General features: G+C 49.3%; 1 protein-coding gene across 2 annotated transcripts; it reads right to left on the minus strand.

Moving 5' to 3' along the window:
* Positions 1 to 283: 283 nt before the first annotated feature.
* C15H1orf116 (chromosome 15 C1orf116 homolog) lies at positions 284 to 13,189 on the minus strand. 2 transcript variants are annotated; one of them, XM_037211442.1, is made up of 4 exons: positions 13,071 to 13,189; positions 7,179 to 7,372; positions 3,725 to 3,902; positions 284 to 2,565 (listed from the first exon to the last, which is right to left on the minus strand). In XM_037211442.1, exons 2-4 carry the CDS (start codon positions 7,281 to 7,283, stop codon positions 1,058 to 1,060), a joined length of 1,791 nt encoding a protein of 596 aa, XP_037067337.1. In that variant the 5' UTR covers positions 7,284 to 7,372; positions 13,071 to 13,189; the 3' UTR covers positions 284 to 1,057. The 2 variants fall into 2 exon arrangements, with proteins under 2 accessions (XP_037067337.1, XP_028730818.1); XM_028874985.2 differs by lacking the exon at positions 13,071 to 13,189 and adding an exon at positions 12,944 to 13,064.
* Positions 13,190 to 14,603: the final 1,414 nt, after the last annotated feature.

The following is a 14,603-nucleotide window of genomic DNA, read 5'->3' on the forward strand; positions in this document are numbered from 1 at the left end:
CCAGAAGAGGGTGCTGCATCCCCTAGAGCTGGAACTGGAGTTGTAAGCAGTTTTGAGTGGGTGCTGGGAATTGAACTTTGGTTCTCTGCCAGAGCCTTACACACTCTTAACCATGGAGATACCTCTCCAACCCCTGGAAACCTGAAGACTCTTGAACAGCAGGGAGAGGTTCAGGAGCAATTCTGTATTCATAAAGCCACTGGGCTGGGCTTCCAGCTCAGTGTTGACCTGCCCTGAAACCAGCCAGGGAAACGGAAAGCAGGAAGAACGGGGACTCCAGAGCCACAGGCCATGGCACAGTTTATTATTATATTCTTCAAGCCCATGACATGGATTCTTCCAGGTAGAAATGGAGGGGTATGTGCCATTTACCCAGCTTTTCTCAGACCTGGGAGTGCCTCCTGCTGTCAGTGAACTATGAGATCTAGAGACAGGGATATGTCCCACCCTGCAAGAACCACAGACAGGGAAAGGCAGTGAGTGGGGAAAGAGATACTGAACCAGCTCCCCTTGGCCTCAGGCCATTTCCAGAAGACCCTGAGAGAGAGGCATGGCATAGAGGAGCCAGTCTCCATTGACTGCAGAAACTCATCCCACAGCTCATGTGACCGTAGTCACGTGTGCAATGTAATTCATCTTTTTAAGTGCTCCACCTCCTTTATCTCATCCAACCTTACTTCTCAGGTCCACTTCTCCTTGGACTCTATTCCACTCAGTTCTGGGACAGGCTGAACTTTATACGTGTAAAATCTCAACCAAGAACAGAGTTTTGAACAGCGACTCTTTGTGTTACATAAACCGTGTCGGTGATACGTAAGGCTTCTCTCTCCTTCTCCCTCCCGCTCCCGCGAGACTCCGCGTCTTTAGAATGATCTCTGTCAGCACTGAACAGCACAGCTGCTCTGAGTACACACATATGCTTGGACTCAAACCTCTTCCTTTTCCACCTCAGGCAGGGAAGACGCCAGCCCTGAGCTGTGAGGCCGCGAAGGCTCTAGGTAGAGCCAGTCTCTTCTGGTGGGTTGGTGTCGGTTATGCCGGTCGGTCGGTGGCCTGGCTACTCCTTCAGCAGTCCCAGCTTCTTTAGAGCCTCCCTCCTGTGTCCATCAGGGATGCCCTTTGGGGATATCTTGACACTGACGCAGGGCGGGCGAGGAAGCTTGTCGTGGCTCTGTCCTCTGAAGGACAGCTGCTGGGCACGCGGGCCCTGCTCCAGGCCAACCAATTTGCCCCCCTGGATTTCTGCAAAGTCCTTTCCCATGCCCAAGGAGGCAGGCCGGGGCCGGGAGTTACGCAAGACGCTGGGTGAAGCCTTGTCCAAGACGGGGCTCTTTCCCAGAGATGTACTGGTTTGGCATTTGGGGTCTTTCTCTGCCGCCGAGAGATAGCTGCTCAACCCCACGCCTGAACGCTCCAGGGTATTGGACTTGAAGTTGATCTGTCTCAGGCCGGGGATGCTACTTTCCTGCAGGGTCAGCCGTGGATCAGGCTTGGGCCGTGTCAGGGAACTGTTTTCCTTTGAGGCCTTAGGGATGGGAATGGGCATAGACTTGGCAGCTGCAACCTTCCCTGGAGGGGTCTCCTGGGCAGGGATCCTCTTGCCCGAAGAGGCCACTGGGGTGACAGCCTTCCCTGGGGAAGTTTTCCCTGCAGCAGAAGCAGCCCCTGGGGCCGTGGTTGGAGGTGTGTGCTGAACCACGGCCCGGGCCTGGGAAGGGCTCTGAGCCTGGGCCTCCTTGACTTTGAGGGTACTTGTATGTTTTACCAGTAGGCTGGGGTCATCTTGGTCCTGGGGCAGCCCTAGCTTGGCCAGAGCCTCTCTGCGGGCTTTCTGTTGTTCCTGCAGGGAAGAAGGGACAGGGACAGAGTCTGCAGCCTCGGTGGGATGTGACAGCCAGTTCTGGGGGTGGCTGTGGAAACTGCTGCGGCTGCTCTTCAATACGATATTAGGAGGCAGCCTGCGGGGCTTGGAGGCCGTGAGGGGAGCCTGTGGGATATTTGGCTTGACCTCTGATGGCAGGGGACCCTCTTCAGCTCTTGTGTTCTGAGGAGGTAGCTGTGGCTGTGGCGGACCTTCTGTCCGGCCTTTCTCAGTGGCTTTATGGGACATCGTTTCCGAAGACATTTCCTCTTTCTTCTGAGAATTGACCGGAGTACCAGCCTGTGGTGTGTGTCTCTTCTCTCCTAGCTCTTCAGGTGGGCTCTCTTCCCCGCTTTTTCTTGGCCTAATGTCTTGAAAAGCCTCTGGTGGGGGAATGAGAACTGTGCTCAGGTCAAGGGTAGTGTGCTGGGATGGGGCTGGCGGCTGGATGGGCTGGATGGGCTGAGTGCTCTGGCTGGTCCGCCCTTCCTCAGGCTCTGCTAACACCTCCGGTGTTTCAGATCCGTGGCTATTCGTCTGGGTGGCGCTTTCCCTGAGGTTCTGGCTTCTGCCGAAGTGAAGGTTTCTGGGAAGGCTGTAGGAACCAGACCTGAGGCCCAGACCTTGAGACTCGGGAGGACCAGAGGAGTGGGCCACTCTCCTTGGTGCGGGCACTTGCTGAGTGTCTCTCACCTCTGGGTTTCCTGTGGGGTTTAAAGAGAAGAGGGGAGAAGCGTGAGCAGAGGGAGAAGGCTGCTGCTGCTAAGCAGAAAGCACACACTCCCCCATGAATGGGGTTTGTCTGACTCTGCCTCCTCTTAACAGGGCAGCGCCATTTCCTGCAGGTCACGAAGACTCGTAGATCAAAAACGACAGGTTCTTTTTGACTGGGAATTGGTTTTTCAGAATGGTTGGAAGACATCACTTGTGAGTTGCTTCAAAGTCTTAACTCAGGCTCTCCCCGCCTTCTATGCATGCCTCAAAGTCAGGGAGAGACTTGAAGATGGTCTTCATGCTATCGCATGGATCCCAGGTAACTGAGGCCAGGTAAGGCTCTTGCTGTCAACTGGACATGCTTTGGCGCTCTGCTTTCACTTTCTGTGAGAGCCTGGATGACTCTGTGGTAGCGTAGTGCCGTGTACCAGTGAGTGCCATGGTATCTTGCCTAGTGATCTCGGCGGGTATGTGAGGTCCACTGGGCTCAGTGAATTAGCCCAGGGTACCTGAAGTTTTCCATTTCTGCTCTGTCTAAGTGGAGGGCCAAAGGCTGTGACAAGTATTTAAAAGTATTTACTGAACGAGTCAACGGTGCCGGTGGGATTGTTCACAGTAGCAATGTTTTCCTGTTTACTCTGGGACACGTTCCCCCAACACCCGTGCGCCATCCCATCCTCTTCTACTGAACTGGAACTCCACTGTCTTTCTGCTGTCTCTAGACAGGGGCCTCAAGGGACCAGGTGCTGCTGGGACACTCTTATCTCCCCCAGTCTTTTTCTCTGGGTCACCCAGATTAGCTCCCTATGCTGAATCATACTCTCCTGGGCCGATTACTTGGGCCTCTCTGGCTCCTCCCTACATTCAGTATCATATCTCTTTCTGAGTTCTTCCCTGACAGGAAGGGAGCTAGCCAAACCCCTTTCCCTCCTAGGCCTCTGTTACTTCATAGAAAGTCAGCAGAAGCTGGCTTCTCAGGAGTCCCCCCCCACCCCACCCTTTCCCTCTGGAGACAAGGCTTTAGTCTGGCTAGGAGACTGCAGGGCTCCCTCCCTGCCTAGGAGCTTGCTGCAGAGGGCAAGCGAGGCGGAGAGTGTTCAGAAGGAGACACTGGTCTTCTGAGAGTAGCCACCCTAGACAGTCTCTTACCCTGGGGAGCCTGCTGGGTGATGGGTAGTGCTCGGAAACTTCCAGGACTGGTGGCTGACTCTGACTCGTCTGCGGAGAGTCCACTGTCAGCCTCAGTCTCCAGGGAGCCAATGGTCTTCTCCAGGAAGAGCAGACACTCCTTCTCTTCGGCAGACAGGAAGTCGTAGCTGTTGTCACTCTGCTGGGAGAAGGAATCGTGAGGTGGGGGCCCCGAGACCCACCCTGCTGGGGGGGGTGGAGAGCACTGCGAAGCTGGCAACCTTTCCCTGGTTCTGCTCTGCCAACCTGTGAAGCTGCTCCCTGCAACAGTAGGCGCCGAGGAGGACTGGCAGGCCAAAGCCACCAGGAACCAGTTCTGAAGGCTGGGTAGGCAGATGGTTGGCAAAGGCCTTTCTACTGCTTAGTCCTGAGTAAGCAGAATGCTTAGCAGCCCAGATCAGAAGCAGCCCCGGGGTTTCATCCCGGTTCCACGTGATTTTCAACAATATTTTCAACAATATTACAAGTATGTCTCCCATCTAATTCTGAATTGTATGGGCTAAAACATGGCTAAAACTCCACTGTGTCTCCTGTAACTTTTCAAAGTACTTCTGCCTCCTCTCAGCTGCTACCTGGCAGGCCGGTGCCGCCAGCAGCTAAGTGAAAACCAAAAGGAGCTACGGGGATGTGTGACATTTGGTCTGAGCTTTCTCTAGGTAGTTCCACCCCTCTTCCTAACGCCTGTGACACTCCAGCACTTACTGTCCAGACTCACCAAGATTGCTGGGGAAGGTTGCCAGATAGTCCTAGAAATATCTTGGGGAGCAGGGAAGAGGTTGTTAAATAACCCTGCCAGTCTTGCCTGTCCCTTAAAGTCATCCGTCAGATGCCTGGGCCTGCGTACCAAGGGAGCCTTCCCCAAACAGCTCTGGGAGTTCCTTGAATAAAGCTCTTTATCACTGCCCTCTGGATTTCTCCTTTATAGACTAGCCAATGGAGCGGGAGCGTTCACACTGGTGTCCGCAGTCAGAAGTAGGACGCTGTCTTTGTGTTCCCAGCCTCTCACGTCAACGGGAAAATGTGCATCTACTGCAAGCACTTTGCCTTTTCCATCCAGGTGTGGAGGGCACACTGTTGAGTCCCAGGATGACCCTGTCTCCCAACCAACCAACCAACCAACCAACCAACCAACCAACAAGCCAACCAGCCCATCAATGATATTAAATATTAACATTTGGTAGACACCTTTCATTATCCTCTTTCCTTTTTGCTTCTTTTTGTTTGTTTGTCTTTGTTTTTTCAAGACAGGGTTTTCTCTGTAACCCTGGCTATCCTGGAAATCTCTCTTTAGACCAGGCTGGCCTTGAACTCACAGAGATCCACCTGCCTCTGCCTCATGAGTGCTGGGATTAAAGGCATGCACCACTAACACCCAGCTTCTTTCCTTTTGTTTTTTTTTTGAGACTGGGTCTCTTGTAGCCTGTGCTGGCCCTGAACTTGCTATGTAGTAGAGGATGGCCTTGAATTCCTGAGTCACCTCTCTCCACCTGGTAATCAACTGGGTCTTTGTTTGCAGTATCTGGGATCTAACCCAGAACCTGGTGCTTGCAGGACAAACACTTCCCCTGAGCTGCATCTCCAGCCACAGTTTAAATTCTCATATACAATAACGTCCATACCCTTCGTTACAGTGATAAAGAGCAAAGGAATGCTAACCTTGGATGTAAGGCATATTTACTCCTTCACCCCAACTTTATAACACCCAGAATTTAAAATCATGTCCAGAAAAAAATATAGCTTATTACATGTTCTCATAAACAGCTACGCATTGTGATTTCAGACAGTTCTATCTCTGTACATAGAGGGCCATTTATTTTCTACATAGAGGTAAATTTTAAGTGCTTTATTACTTTATTTTATTATTTAAAAAATTTATTATTTTATTTTGTATGTGTTTGTTTGTGGGCATGTGTGTGCTACTGAGTGTACAGAGGTCAGAGGAAACACCCAAGAGTCAGATTTTTCTTTGTGCCATGTGGATTCTGAGAATAGAACTCGTCCTTCATCTCCTGAGCCATTTCATGAGCCCTTTTTATTTAGACAAAGTTTTGCTATAGAGCACAGGCTGGCGGAGAACATGGTCTCCCTACCTTAGCTTCCCAGGTGTTGAGACTGGGTGTGTGCCAATATACTCCTCAAGAAAAGCTTTTTTTTTTTCCTTCTCTTTTTTTATGAAGCACTGGGGATGGAACTCAGGGCTTGTCGACACTAGGTAATCAGTCTACTGTTGGGCAGCACCCTGCCCCTAGCTTTCTAAACGCTGTTTAATGCTGCTTAGCTCTTCTCTAACCCCAGACGTTTCTCCCCTTTTGGGAGAAACGTGTAAGACTCAGCTGATAAAACTCAGACTACTCAGGGAGCTCAGAAGGCTCCAAGATTCACATGGCCCCTCCCCAAGGTTATGTAGGCAGTAGGCAAATGCAAAGAGGGAGAGGAGAGAGGGAGAGAGGGAGAGAGAAAGAGAGAGAGATTCTTTGTGAGATTATCTGCAAGTTGGTCAGGGAGCAGCAGGGATGTAGGTCTGAAGCTGTCACCCACGCTCCTGTAGGGAACTCTCCATATTAGGAATCATCTCTTTGGTCTGTCTGTGCCCTGTCAAGCCTCCCCAGGAAAAGTCATACAACAAACACATCTTATTACTCCCTCCAAGAACCATTAAGATTAGGGACTAATATTTTCCCTATTTGAAAACGGAGGAGACTAGCTCAGTGTGGTGGTATACAACTTTAATTTCAGCACTTGGGAGTCAGAGGTAGGTGGTTCTCTGTGAGTTCAAAGCCAGCCTGGTTGACATAGTGAATGCCTGAATGCCATGTTAGCCAGGGCAACGCAGTGAGATCACAAGCCAGTGTCCCAACCACAAACAAACAAACAACCCCAAACTGAGGAGACTGAAGTGTAGAGAAATTGATGATATGCTCAAGGTAGTATGGTTCTAAGGAGGGAATCTGGATGTGTTCAGCTCCATAAGGGCCCCAGTTACTCCATTCTCTTTTTTTGTTTTTTTGTTTGTTTGTTTGTGGAAAACCAAAGCCATGCTATTCATTGCAGAGGATTTTAAGAGTCCATGTGCTACAAGACTCTGCCTTCCAGTTTCCACCATGACCCAAGTGCCTGCTCCTTTTCTCCACCGGAGCCCTCTAATCTAATGAAAGCAGGGGTGGTTGGGTATTGATCCTATTGCTCTCTGAGGTTGTCCCACCCAATTCTCTCTAGAAGCAGAGGTGACTCAGAAGCAGCAAGAATCCAGTGACTCACTCCCTGGTGCAGAAGATGAAAGAGAAGGTGCAGTGAGTGATGGTGGGTGGCACGGCAGAGCAGGGCAGAGCAGGGCAGAGCAGGGCGGGGTGGGGCGGGCGGGCAGGCGGGCGGGGATGCAGAGCAGGCCAGGTTGCGAGAGGGAGAGAGTACATACAGATCCAGAGTGGGTGGAGGTGGTGCTCATCATGCTGTCACAGCTGCCGATGTGGGTCCCGGGTTCTGAGCACGGCCCTGCTGGCCAAAGCTCCCTCTTGGGCATCGCCCGCCCGAAGCAAGGCACGGCGGGCGGGGGTGAAAGGGGCTCCCAGAGGGGAAGTGAATGGAAGCGAAGAATGTCCCAAGCTGGGCCTGAAAAGAGAACAATCACAGCCACGTGTGAGCAGAGCCTTCCGCAAAGCACTGCTCTGGCCCTGGGGCTTTTAGGGCAGCAAGACACCAAGCAAGCACAGAGTTGGAAGGGGGCCATGGCCAGGCCTGTCTGAACTCCACCCCAGTCTGCACGGAGGGACACCTAAGCTGGTTCAAACGCATGCAGAAGGATGGATTCAGGGGACAGAGAGGCAGGCGACTCAGGAAAGAGGTTGGAGTCTTCCTCTTGGCTGATTTTGTTTCCTCTAGGAAGCAAGGAGTTTAACTTGTAATTTCATTCTGCAACCCAATACATATTACAAGGTTGAGGGCTTGGGTTCTGGGTTCAAATCCTAGTTGAACCACTTAGTTAGTTGATTTTAGGCAAATTACTTGTTAAATATGATTAATGTAAGGATTAAAGGAGAGGCCAGTTAGCACACACAGCTCTGTTGGTAGCAGATAATCAGCAAGGGAATTAAAAGGATAACTACTATTATTCTTATAAAAATCAGACAAGATTCATCTCGGACCAGATTAAACCCAAGCACAAGAGTTTTGGAGAGAAGGGTTCTGTCTAAATGGGGAATTACAGGCTTGAGAGAAGGAACAGGGCCTTAATAATGTAATTCTTAGAGTTATTATGAGAATAGGAAAAATGGAACGGCCTATGTAGTACAGTTTATGCCCCATAATGTCGCCTGCAATCACTATTAATAATATCATACACATGACACTGGCTCCAAGTGGGCTGAAGTCATCTTTCTGCCCTGGGCACATGGCACCTGCAGTGGTCGAGAGCAATCCCATCTTCCCCACACGACACTTGTATTCTGCCATTTACACATTCGCAGTGAAGTTCCCTAGACTACGCCAAATGAACAAGAAAAATGTCCAGTGGAGCTCCTCCCGACCCCAGCTTCCATGGGGAGAAACAGTTCAAGTTCATTGTGGCCATCGAAATAGCAAAAACCAAACCAAAGCAATGAATGAACTACTTCATCTCTGCTGCTGGACTTCCCAAGGATTTTTCACATCTGTTTGTGGGAAATAGTCCACCAGAGAAGGCAGGTCATGAGTGACTCTTCTTATGGAAAATGAAAATTTTAAAGAATTATGAACAAAATTCAGTTGCAAGGGCAAAAAGAAAGTTAGGGGAGAGCTAGAATTACAATAAATTTTATATGATTCAAATCCATATTTTGCTTGTAACACTATACTATATTTTAATCATTCCTTCTGCTCTCCTAATAGAAGATAAATTGTCCTGGGACAGTATGTTTTACTTGAGATCTGGGGACTTGGGGCTTAGATGCCAGGATACACATTTCTCTGCCAATAGTTGTGCCAGTGCCAATGTGAGCTTTGGGCTCAGTTAGGTGAACCAGTCTTCCAACCTGGTCACACTGGCAAGGGTAAGGCAAGGCCTCACAAGGCTCCTCCCCTGCTTAGAGAGACCCCTAAATGGGGCATGGAAGGATGAGCAGGATGCTGGGGAGAGAGAAGGTCCTGAGTCACACAGGGTTCAGAGCCTCTCAGGAAATGAGGAACAACCCAGAAGGGAAGGGACAACAAAGAAGCCCTATGCTAATCAATACTGTGTGGGGTAGCTCTAGGATTTTCTCCACGAGGTCAGTTCCTCAACATCCCAAACCCAAAGAGACAGAAGCTCAAGACCTCTGTGGACTAACTTTAGTCATTTCCGCTATGCATTTCGTTGGTGATTGTCCAGGTCCAGACACTCACTATTCCTAACATTCCGCAAGGCCACTCAGAACTGCTGTCTGCAGAAACAAGTCTGTACACAGTGCTGAGTGTAGGCAACAGGGGTGCTCAGTCCTAAACAAGACATTCATACTGTCCCACCAAAGCTCAGGGAATATTGTGGGAGAGTGGGTAGAAAGACTGAGAGAGCCAGAAATGCGATAGTGGTGTGTGTGTGTGTGTGTGTGAAATGTCACCATCTAGGCATGGCATATCCATGTAATCATGACCTCTCAACAACTTCTGAAGACTGCACTGGTTTTGCACAAGAATGGGCCCACCAATGGCCAAGCAAGGATGGAGGAGGGACTCAGGGCCCCATCCCTCACTGCTGAGCTGTTTCCTAGGGATAGATTCAGGGAAAGGGGGAGCATGAATTCAGTGTACCCCTTGGTGATCCCACCATTGGTCACAAAGATGGCACTGAATAAACTAAATGGGCCACACAACAGAGTCTCAAGTCATGAATCTGGGCGAGCGGGAGAGGGACAGGTAGGGAGAGGAAAGGGTGATGGGGTAGGAGGACAGTAAGGAAGACCGTGGGAGAGAGCAACCGGAATAAATTATATACATGTCTGGAACTGTCGAAGAGCTAACTTAATTTGAAAAACAATGCTGTCTGAATAAGCCTTTTGGGTGAGCTACTTGGATGGAGGCTTCTTCTTGGCCTGAACACACCACTGTAAGCCTTTCCATAATATTTTATTTCCCCTAGAGTAAGTGACGCAGAAGAATTTGGAGAATGTTTGTTTAGATTATCATTTGTGAGCACCCAATAGGCACTGTATAAGACAAAAACCATTATTTTCAAGGGGTCAGTGTGGATTCAAGGGGCTATTTTTGGCTCCGATTTTCCATGGTTAATGAGTAATAAATCTTTAAGGTGACTCATTACAATGAATGGGATATTTTCTCCAAATGGGTGGGGTGGTGCCTCTTATTACTTTCAGAGAAAATTGCTACCTTTGTTCCTCTCTGTGTGCTTCAGGCTGTCCTGTGGGTCGCTGGCTTCTGGTTCCTGCCGGGGAAGCCCACTGCACTCTCGTTTCTACACCAGAAGCAGCTGAGGAGGGACAACGGGCACAGCTCTGCTTCACACCATCTGCATGCTGCCGCTACAAAGCGCTCTCAGACATGCCAATAGGATCTTCAGGAGAGTCTGGTAGCATTTTCTTCCTTCCACAGCTGAGAAAACTGGGGGTCTCCCCAAATTCCTAAGTGAAGTAGGAATGCCTCACCCTACCGAAGACATCTCAAGACTGACTAGATGTCAGCACACTCAAGTAAGGGTCATTGGCAGCTCCGCTACCAAAAGTCCAAAGATCCCCTTCTCTTCTGCGTCATACCTTAAATCCTATGCATTATTGGGTTCAGCTTTGTATTTCTAGGTCAGTTGGTTATCCTGACAACAGACAGCAGGCGTAAAGGAGTAAAGAAACAGCAGGCGCTGCTGTTGGTGCCACGTAATCTCAGGACGCGCGAGCAACCAGTTGCTGGACCCCTCTCGCCACACCCAGTTCTCTGACTCAGACCCTCTGAGCAGAAAACACCTCTTCTTCTCCCACCTCTCTCCTTCCCCGGCCTGGCCTAACCTAGACGTGCTGTTTCCTTCTACCAAATGTATAACCTTGAAACCTGTGGGCTGTATCAGGGCAGCAATCGAAACTCTCGGCATTTCTGCCTGATAAGAAGCCCGAGAAACAAGCAAAGCACTCAAGGTGAAAGTTTGGTATCTTTTCACCCTTGACCTCTTTCGGAGACTTAAGGGGTAAAGGGAACAAGCTAAGAAATGTGCACAGCCTATAGTCAGGGCCTCCTATCCAAAGACACATTAAATATTAACTACTTCTCTAAAACTAGCCAAGCCTTGCAAGAGAGTAAATAAATGGATACAGAGCCCTGGCATCCAAGGCAGTGGGTGTGGAGAGGGCTTGAGCGCCATTCTAGGCTCTCTGAATCAGACCTTCTGAACAGATCCAGGCATCCTCAACATCCTCTCCCGTGAGCACACCCTCCTGTCTCCTAAGAACTCAGCCCCGAGTCACAGAGGAATGCTGCTCTTAGGCAAGGGTCTCTGCTTTCAGTTGACTCAGCATGCGCCTTGACCGGAGAATACCCGGAAAACAGAACAAGAGCTCCAGAAAGACTGCAATTTGTACCATCCGTACAATGCTAGTCTCTCTTGGACCAGTGCTTTGTGGGAGGGGCTTGGTAGAAATACCATCTGCACAGAAGAGCCTTGTTAGACATTGCAGGTGACCCCTGTGACCCTTACTGCTGATGTTTGCTGCCAATGATAGCCTTCAGTGACTGAAGCAGGCTGACTCTATGGGGTAGGGGAAGATAACATTTAAAGCTCCAGCATTCAAGACCAGAAACTCACTATATTCATCCAGGGCAATGGTTTTCAACCTATGAGTTGTGACCCCTTTGGCAAACCTCTGTCTCTAAAAAATATTTACATTATGACTCATAACAGTAGCAGAATTACAGTTATGGAGTAGCAATGAAAAAAAATTTTATGGTTGGGGTCACCATAACATGAGGAACTGTATTAAAGGATCATGGCATTAGAGAGGTTGAGAGCCATTGCTCTAGGGCTATGTGCTGATGTCTTTTCCTCTGCAGAAGGTCAAGTTAGCAGCTGCACATCACACACACACACACACACACACACACACACACACACACACACGATGATGATAGTTTATGCACTCTTCCGACTGGATTTCCATATGCTGCTTCCTTAGGCAGGTTCACTGGCTGTACTATTTTGTCAGCTGGGACACTCGAAGAAGTGCGAAGAAAAACCTCCACCCGGTCTGGTTCTCCTCTCTAAGGACTTTGCGGCATCACCTCGGCCTGAGCCCCACTTGGCAATCTGGTTAGGCTTGGTATGCCGCAATGAAATAAAATGTGGGTGAGGCCCAGCATGGCCAGGTAACTTTCTGTTTTCCAGGCTCTACAGCTATTAACAGGTAAAGTCAGAGATTGAACTAGGAGACCCCAAGTGAACTGAATCTGAGCTAGTTTACCTGTGGGTTTTCCAAAGATGAAATGCTAGCCTGAGTTAGAGTTTTCTCAACGTTTCCAAACCTCCATTCCCATTGCAAACAATCTAGCTCACCCCAGGCTTTACATATCTGCACAGAGTGCACCATTATCTCCTAACACACACACACTGCACCCTTTAGTTAAATAAAGATAGACACCGAGTCATGGGGGGAGCTTCCTTTAAAAATGAAATGGAAAACTGAGGTACCTGGCTCACCTACATGACCCTCCTCAACGTTTTGACCCCCTCTGCTCCAATTACTCACTTTCAAAAATCATTACTTGATCTTAGTTGTTCAGAGATGGAAATTTCCAAATTCTAAACAAAAAAAAAAATTTTTTTTTCCTTTGAAACAGGTCTTGCCAGGTATGACAGACTGGCCTGGAACTTGCTGGTAGCCTGGTTTCATACTTTCCATCCTCCAGTCTCAACCTTCTGAGTACTATGATTATAGGTGGGTACCAGCATGTCTGGCTCTGGTTTCTGTTTGTACAATATTCTTACGTAACTTAAATAAGTAAATGGAAGAGATGTTCTCCAGGCCTCCATGAAAAATATTTCAACTCTGGGGGGAGAAAAACCTCATCTGGCTTAATCTTAGGCTGGCCGAGAGACTTGAGCAAGAGATGAAAACCCCAGGTTGGATGTCAAGGGACACCCTTGCAGCGCTCCCCAGCACAGCCCTGTAGCCTCCCCTTAAGATCCCTTCCTTTGCTGCAGAATAAGCAAGAGTTGGTCAGTGATTGACTCACCTTCTCTGGGCTGGGGTCTGAGGAGAAGGAAGGAATGCCCTTCTAGTCCAAAGGGCAGAGATGGAGACGGCTTGCCTGTCGGCCGCCTCTCCTATAGTTTTCTTCTTTTGACCTCCCCCTGACTTACCTAGACAGGTAAATGCTTCATCCGTGGGGCCTGGACACACCCTGCTGCTGACTCTCGGCCAATCCTAGCTCCTCTCCCTACTCCTCATTCCAGCTGTTCAGTCAGGGAGGACTCAGGAGGGGAATGAGTGGGTGGTGCTTCTCTGCCTTAGCCAATCACCTCCTGCCCCCGCCTTCTTTTGGGCTTAGAGCCAATAGAGAGCTTTAAAAAAAAAAGGGGGTAGAAGTAGTAGAAGGCAAGCGCTGGTTTAAGCTGAGAATGGAGAGAGAGGAGAGTTTGGCGGGGTAGGTGCTTGATTTTCCTCCTTGAAAGGAACACAACCGTCCGGCTGGCCACTGTGCATTTCTATGGGCCTGCTGAGAACCGGGTTTCCTGTTTAGACCAGCCTTCCTCCACTGGAAGCTGGGAGTATTCTCCAGGCTACCATTCTGGTGGCTAGTTTTGTCTTCTTTTTTCTTTTGGTTTTTCGAGACGGGGTTTCTCCGTGTAGTTTTGGTGCCTGCCCTGGATCTCGCTCTGTAGACTGGTGGCTAGTTTTGTAACCGCCTTTTCTAACTAACTGCTCGGCCAGGGACAGTTTCCTGTCCAGAGGAGGCTCAGGGATCTCCAGGTTAGGGATGGAGCTGAGTCACCCGTTCCCTGGGGCTTGCTGACAGCCGTCCTGGCCTTTTTCCTTCTGGGGAAATAGAACCACCTTCTCTCCTTCCTCTAGGAAGTCCTTTTCTGGATTTAAACAACAACAACAACAACAAATGCTAGAACCAACAGCCAGAAAGGAGAGAACTTGAACTCTGTCATTTGAGTTTCTGGCCCCTTTTGGCTGCTTAGAGACGGTGGCAATGGACATATTGTACATGTAAAGTCAGCTCCCCACCAGTCTAGCAAGTACTTCTCCTGTGGGGAGATGTTCGGTGTGCATGGGAGGAATCTCCGGCTTATGCCAGGCGGGACTTCTGTCCAGAAGTGGCCTTAGTTCCCTGACGGTAGCTTATCCCTAAGAACTACCAACTTTAAAGGTATTTCACTTGCTGGCAGTAAAAGGGCAAAAAGGAAACCCAGAATCAATCATGCAAGGATTGCTCAATTTAAGCCCTTGCTGTGTGTTGGGTATTACATTAAGCATTTTCATGTCTTATTTAATTTTTGCTTCAACTTAAAAGCACTGGCATTGTTAACTATCCACACTTCATAGGGAGGTTAGACGACTTGTCCAGTCAGGAAGCAGAAATCACTAGTGGTTAACTTACTTCCTCCTTTTTATTCAGTCCTCCAGGACCCCAGTTCATTGGAACTATCCTGCCAGCATTAAGTATGGGGGGTGGGGGTGGAGAGGTGGCGGGGGGGGGGGGAGTGGGGGATGGAGGTGTGTGTTCCCAACTCAATTAACCTAATCTAGATAAAATCTCACAGCTATGCACAGAGGCATGTTTCCTACATGAGTTTAGATCCTGATTCAAGAAGCAAGACCCTCACTCTGCAAAAACAATTTCAAGGGACTAGTGAAATGAAACAGTTTTTAATATATTAGTGTAG

Source organism: Peromyscus leucopus, chromosome 15, assembly GCF_004664715.2.
Source record: "Peromyscus leucopus breed LL Stock chromosome 15, UCI_PerLeu_2.1, whole genome shotgun sequence".
Classification (NCBI taxonomy): Eukaryota; Metazoa; Chordata; class Mammalia; order Rodentia; family Cricetidae; genus Peromyscus; species Peromyscus leucopus.

Coding starts and splice junctions, on each gene's coding strand:
- C15H1orf116 (XM_037211442.1), bottom strand. CDS start 7,283: ATGCCCAAGAGGGAGCTTTGGCCAGCAGGGCCGTGCTCAGAACCCGGG. Junction 3,903..7,178: donor CCTCCACCCACTCTGGATCT/GTATGTACTCTC, acceptor TTCTCCCAGCAG/AGTGACAACAGCTACGACTT. Junction 2,566..3,724: donor CACCCAGCAGGCTCCCCAGG/GTAAGAGACTGT, acceptor TAAACCCCACAG/GAAACCCAGAGGTGAGAGAC.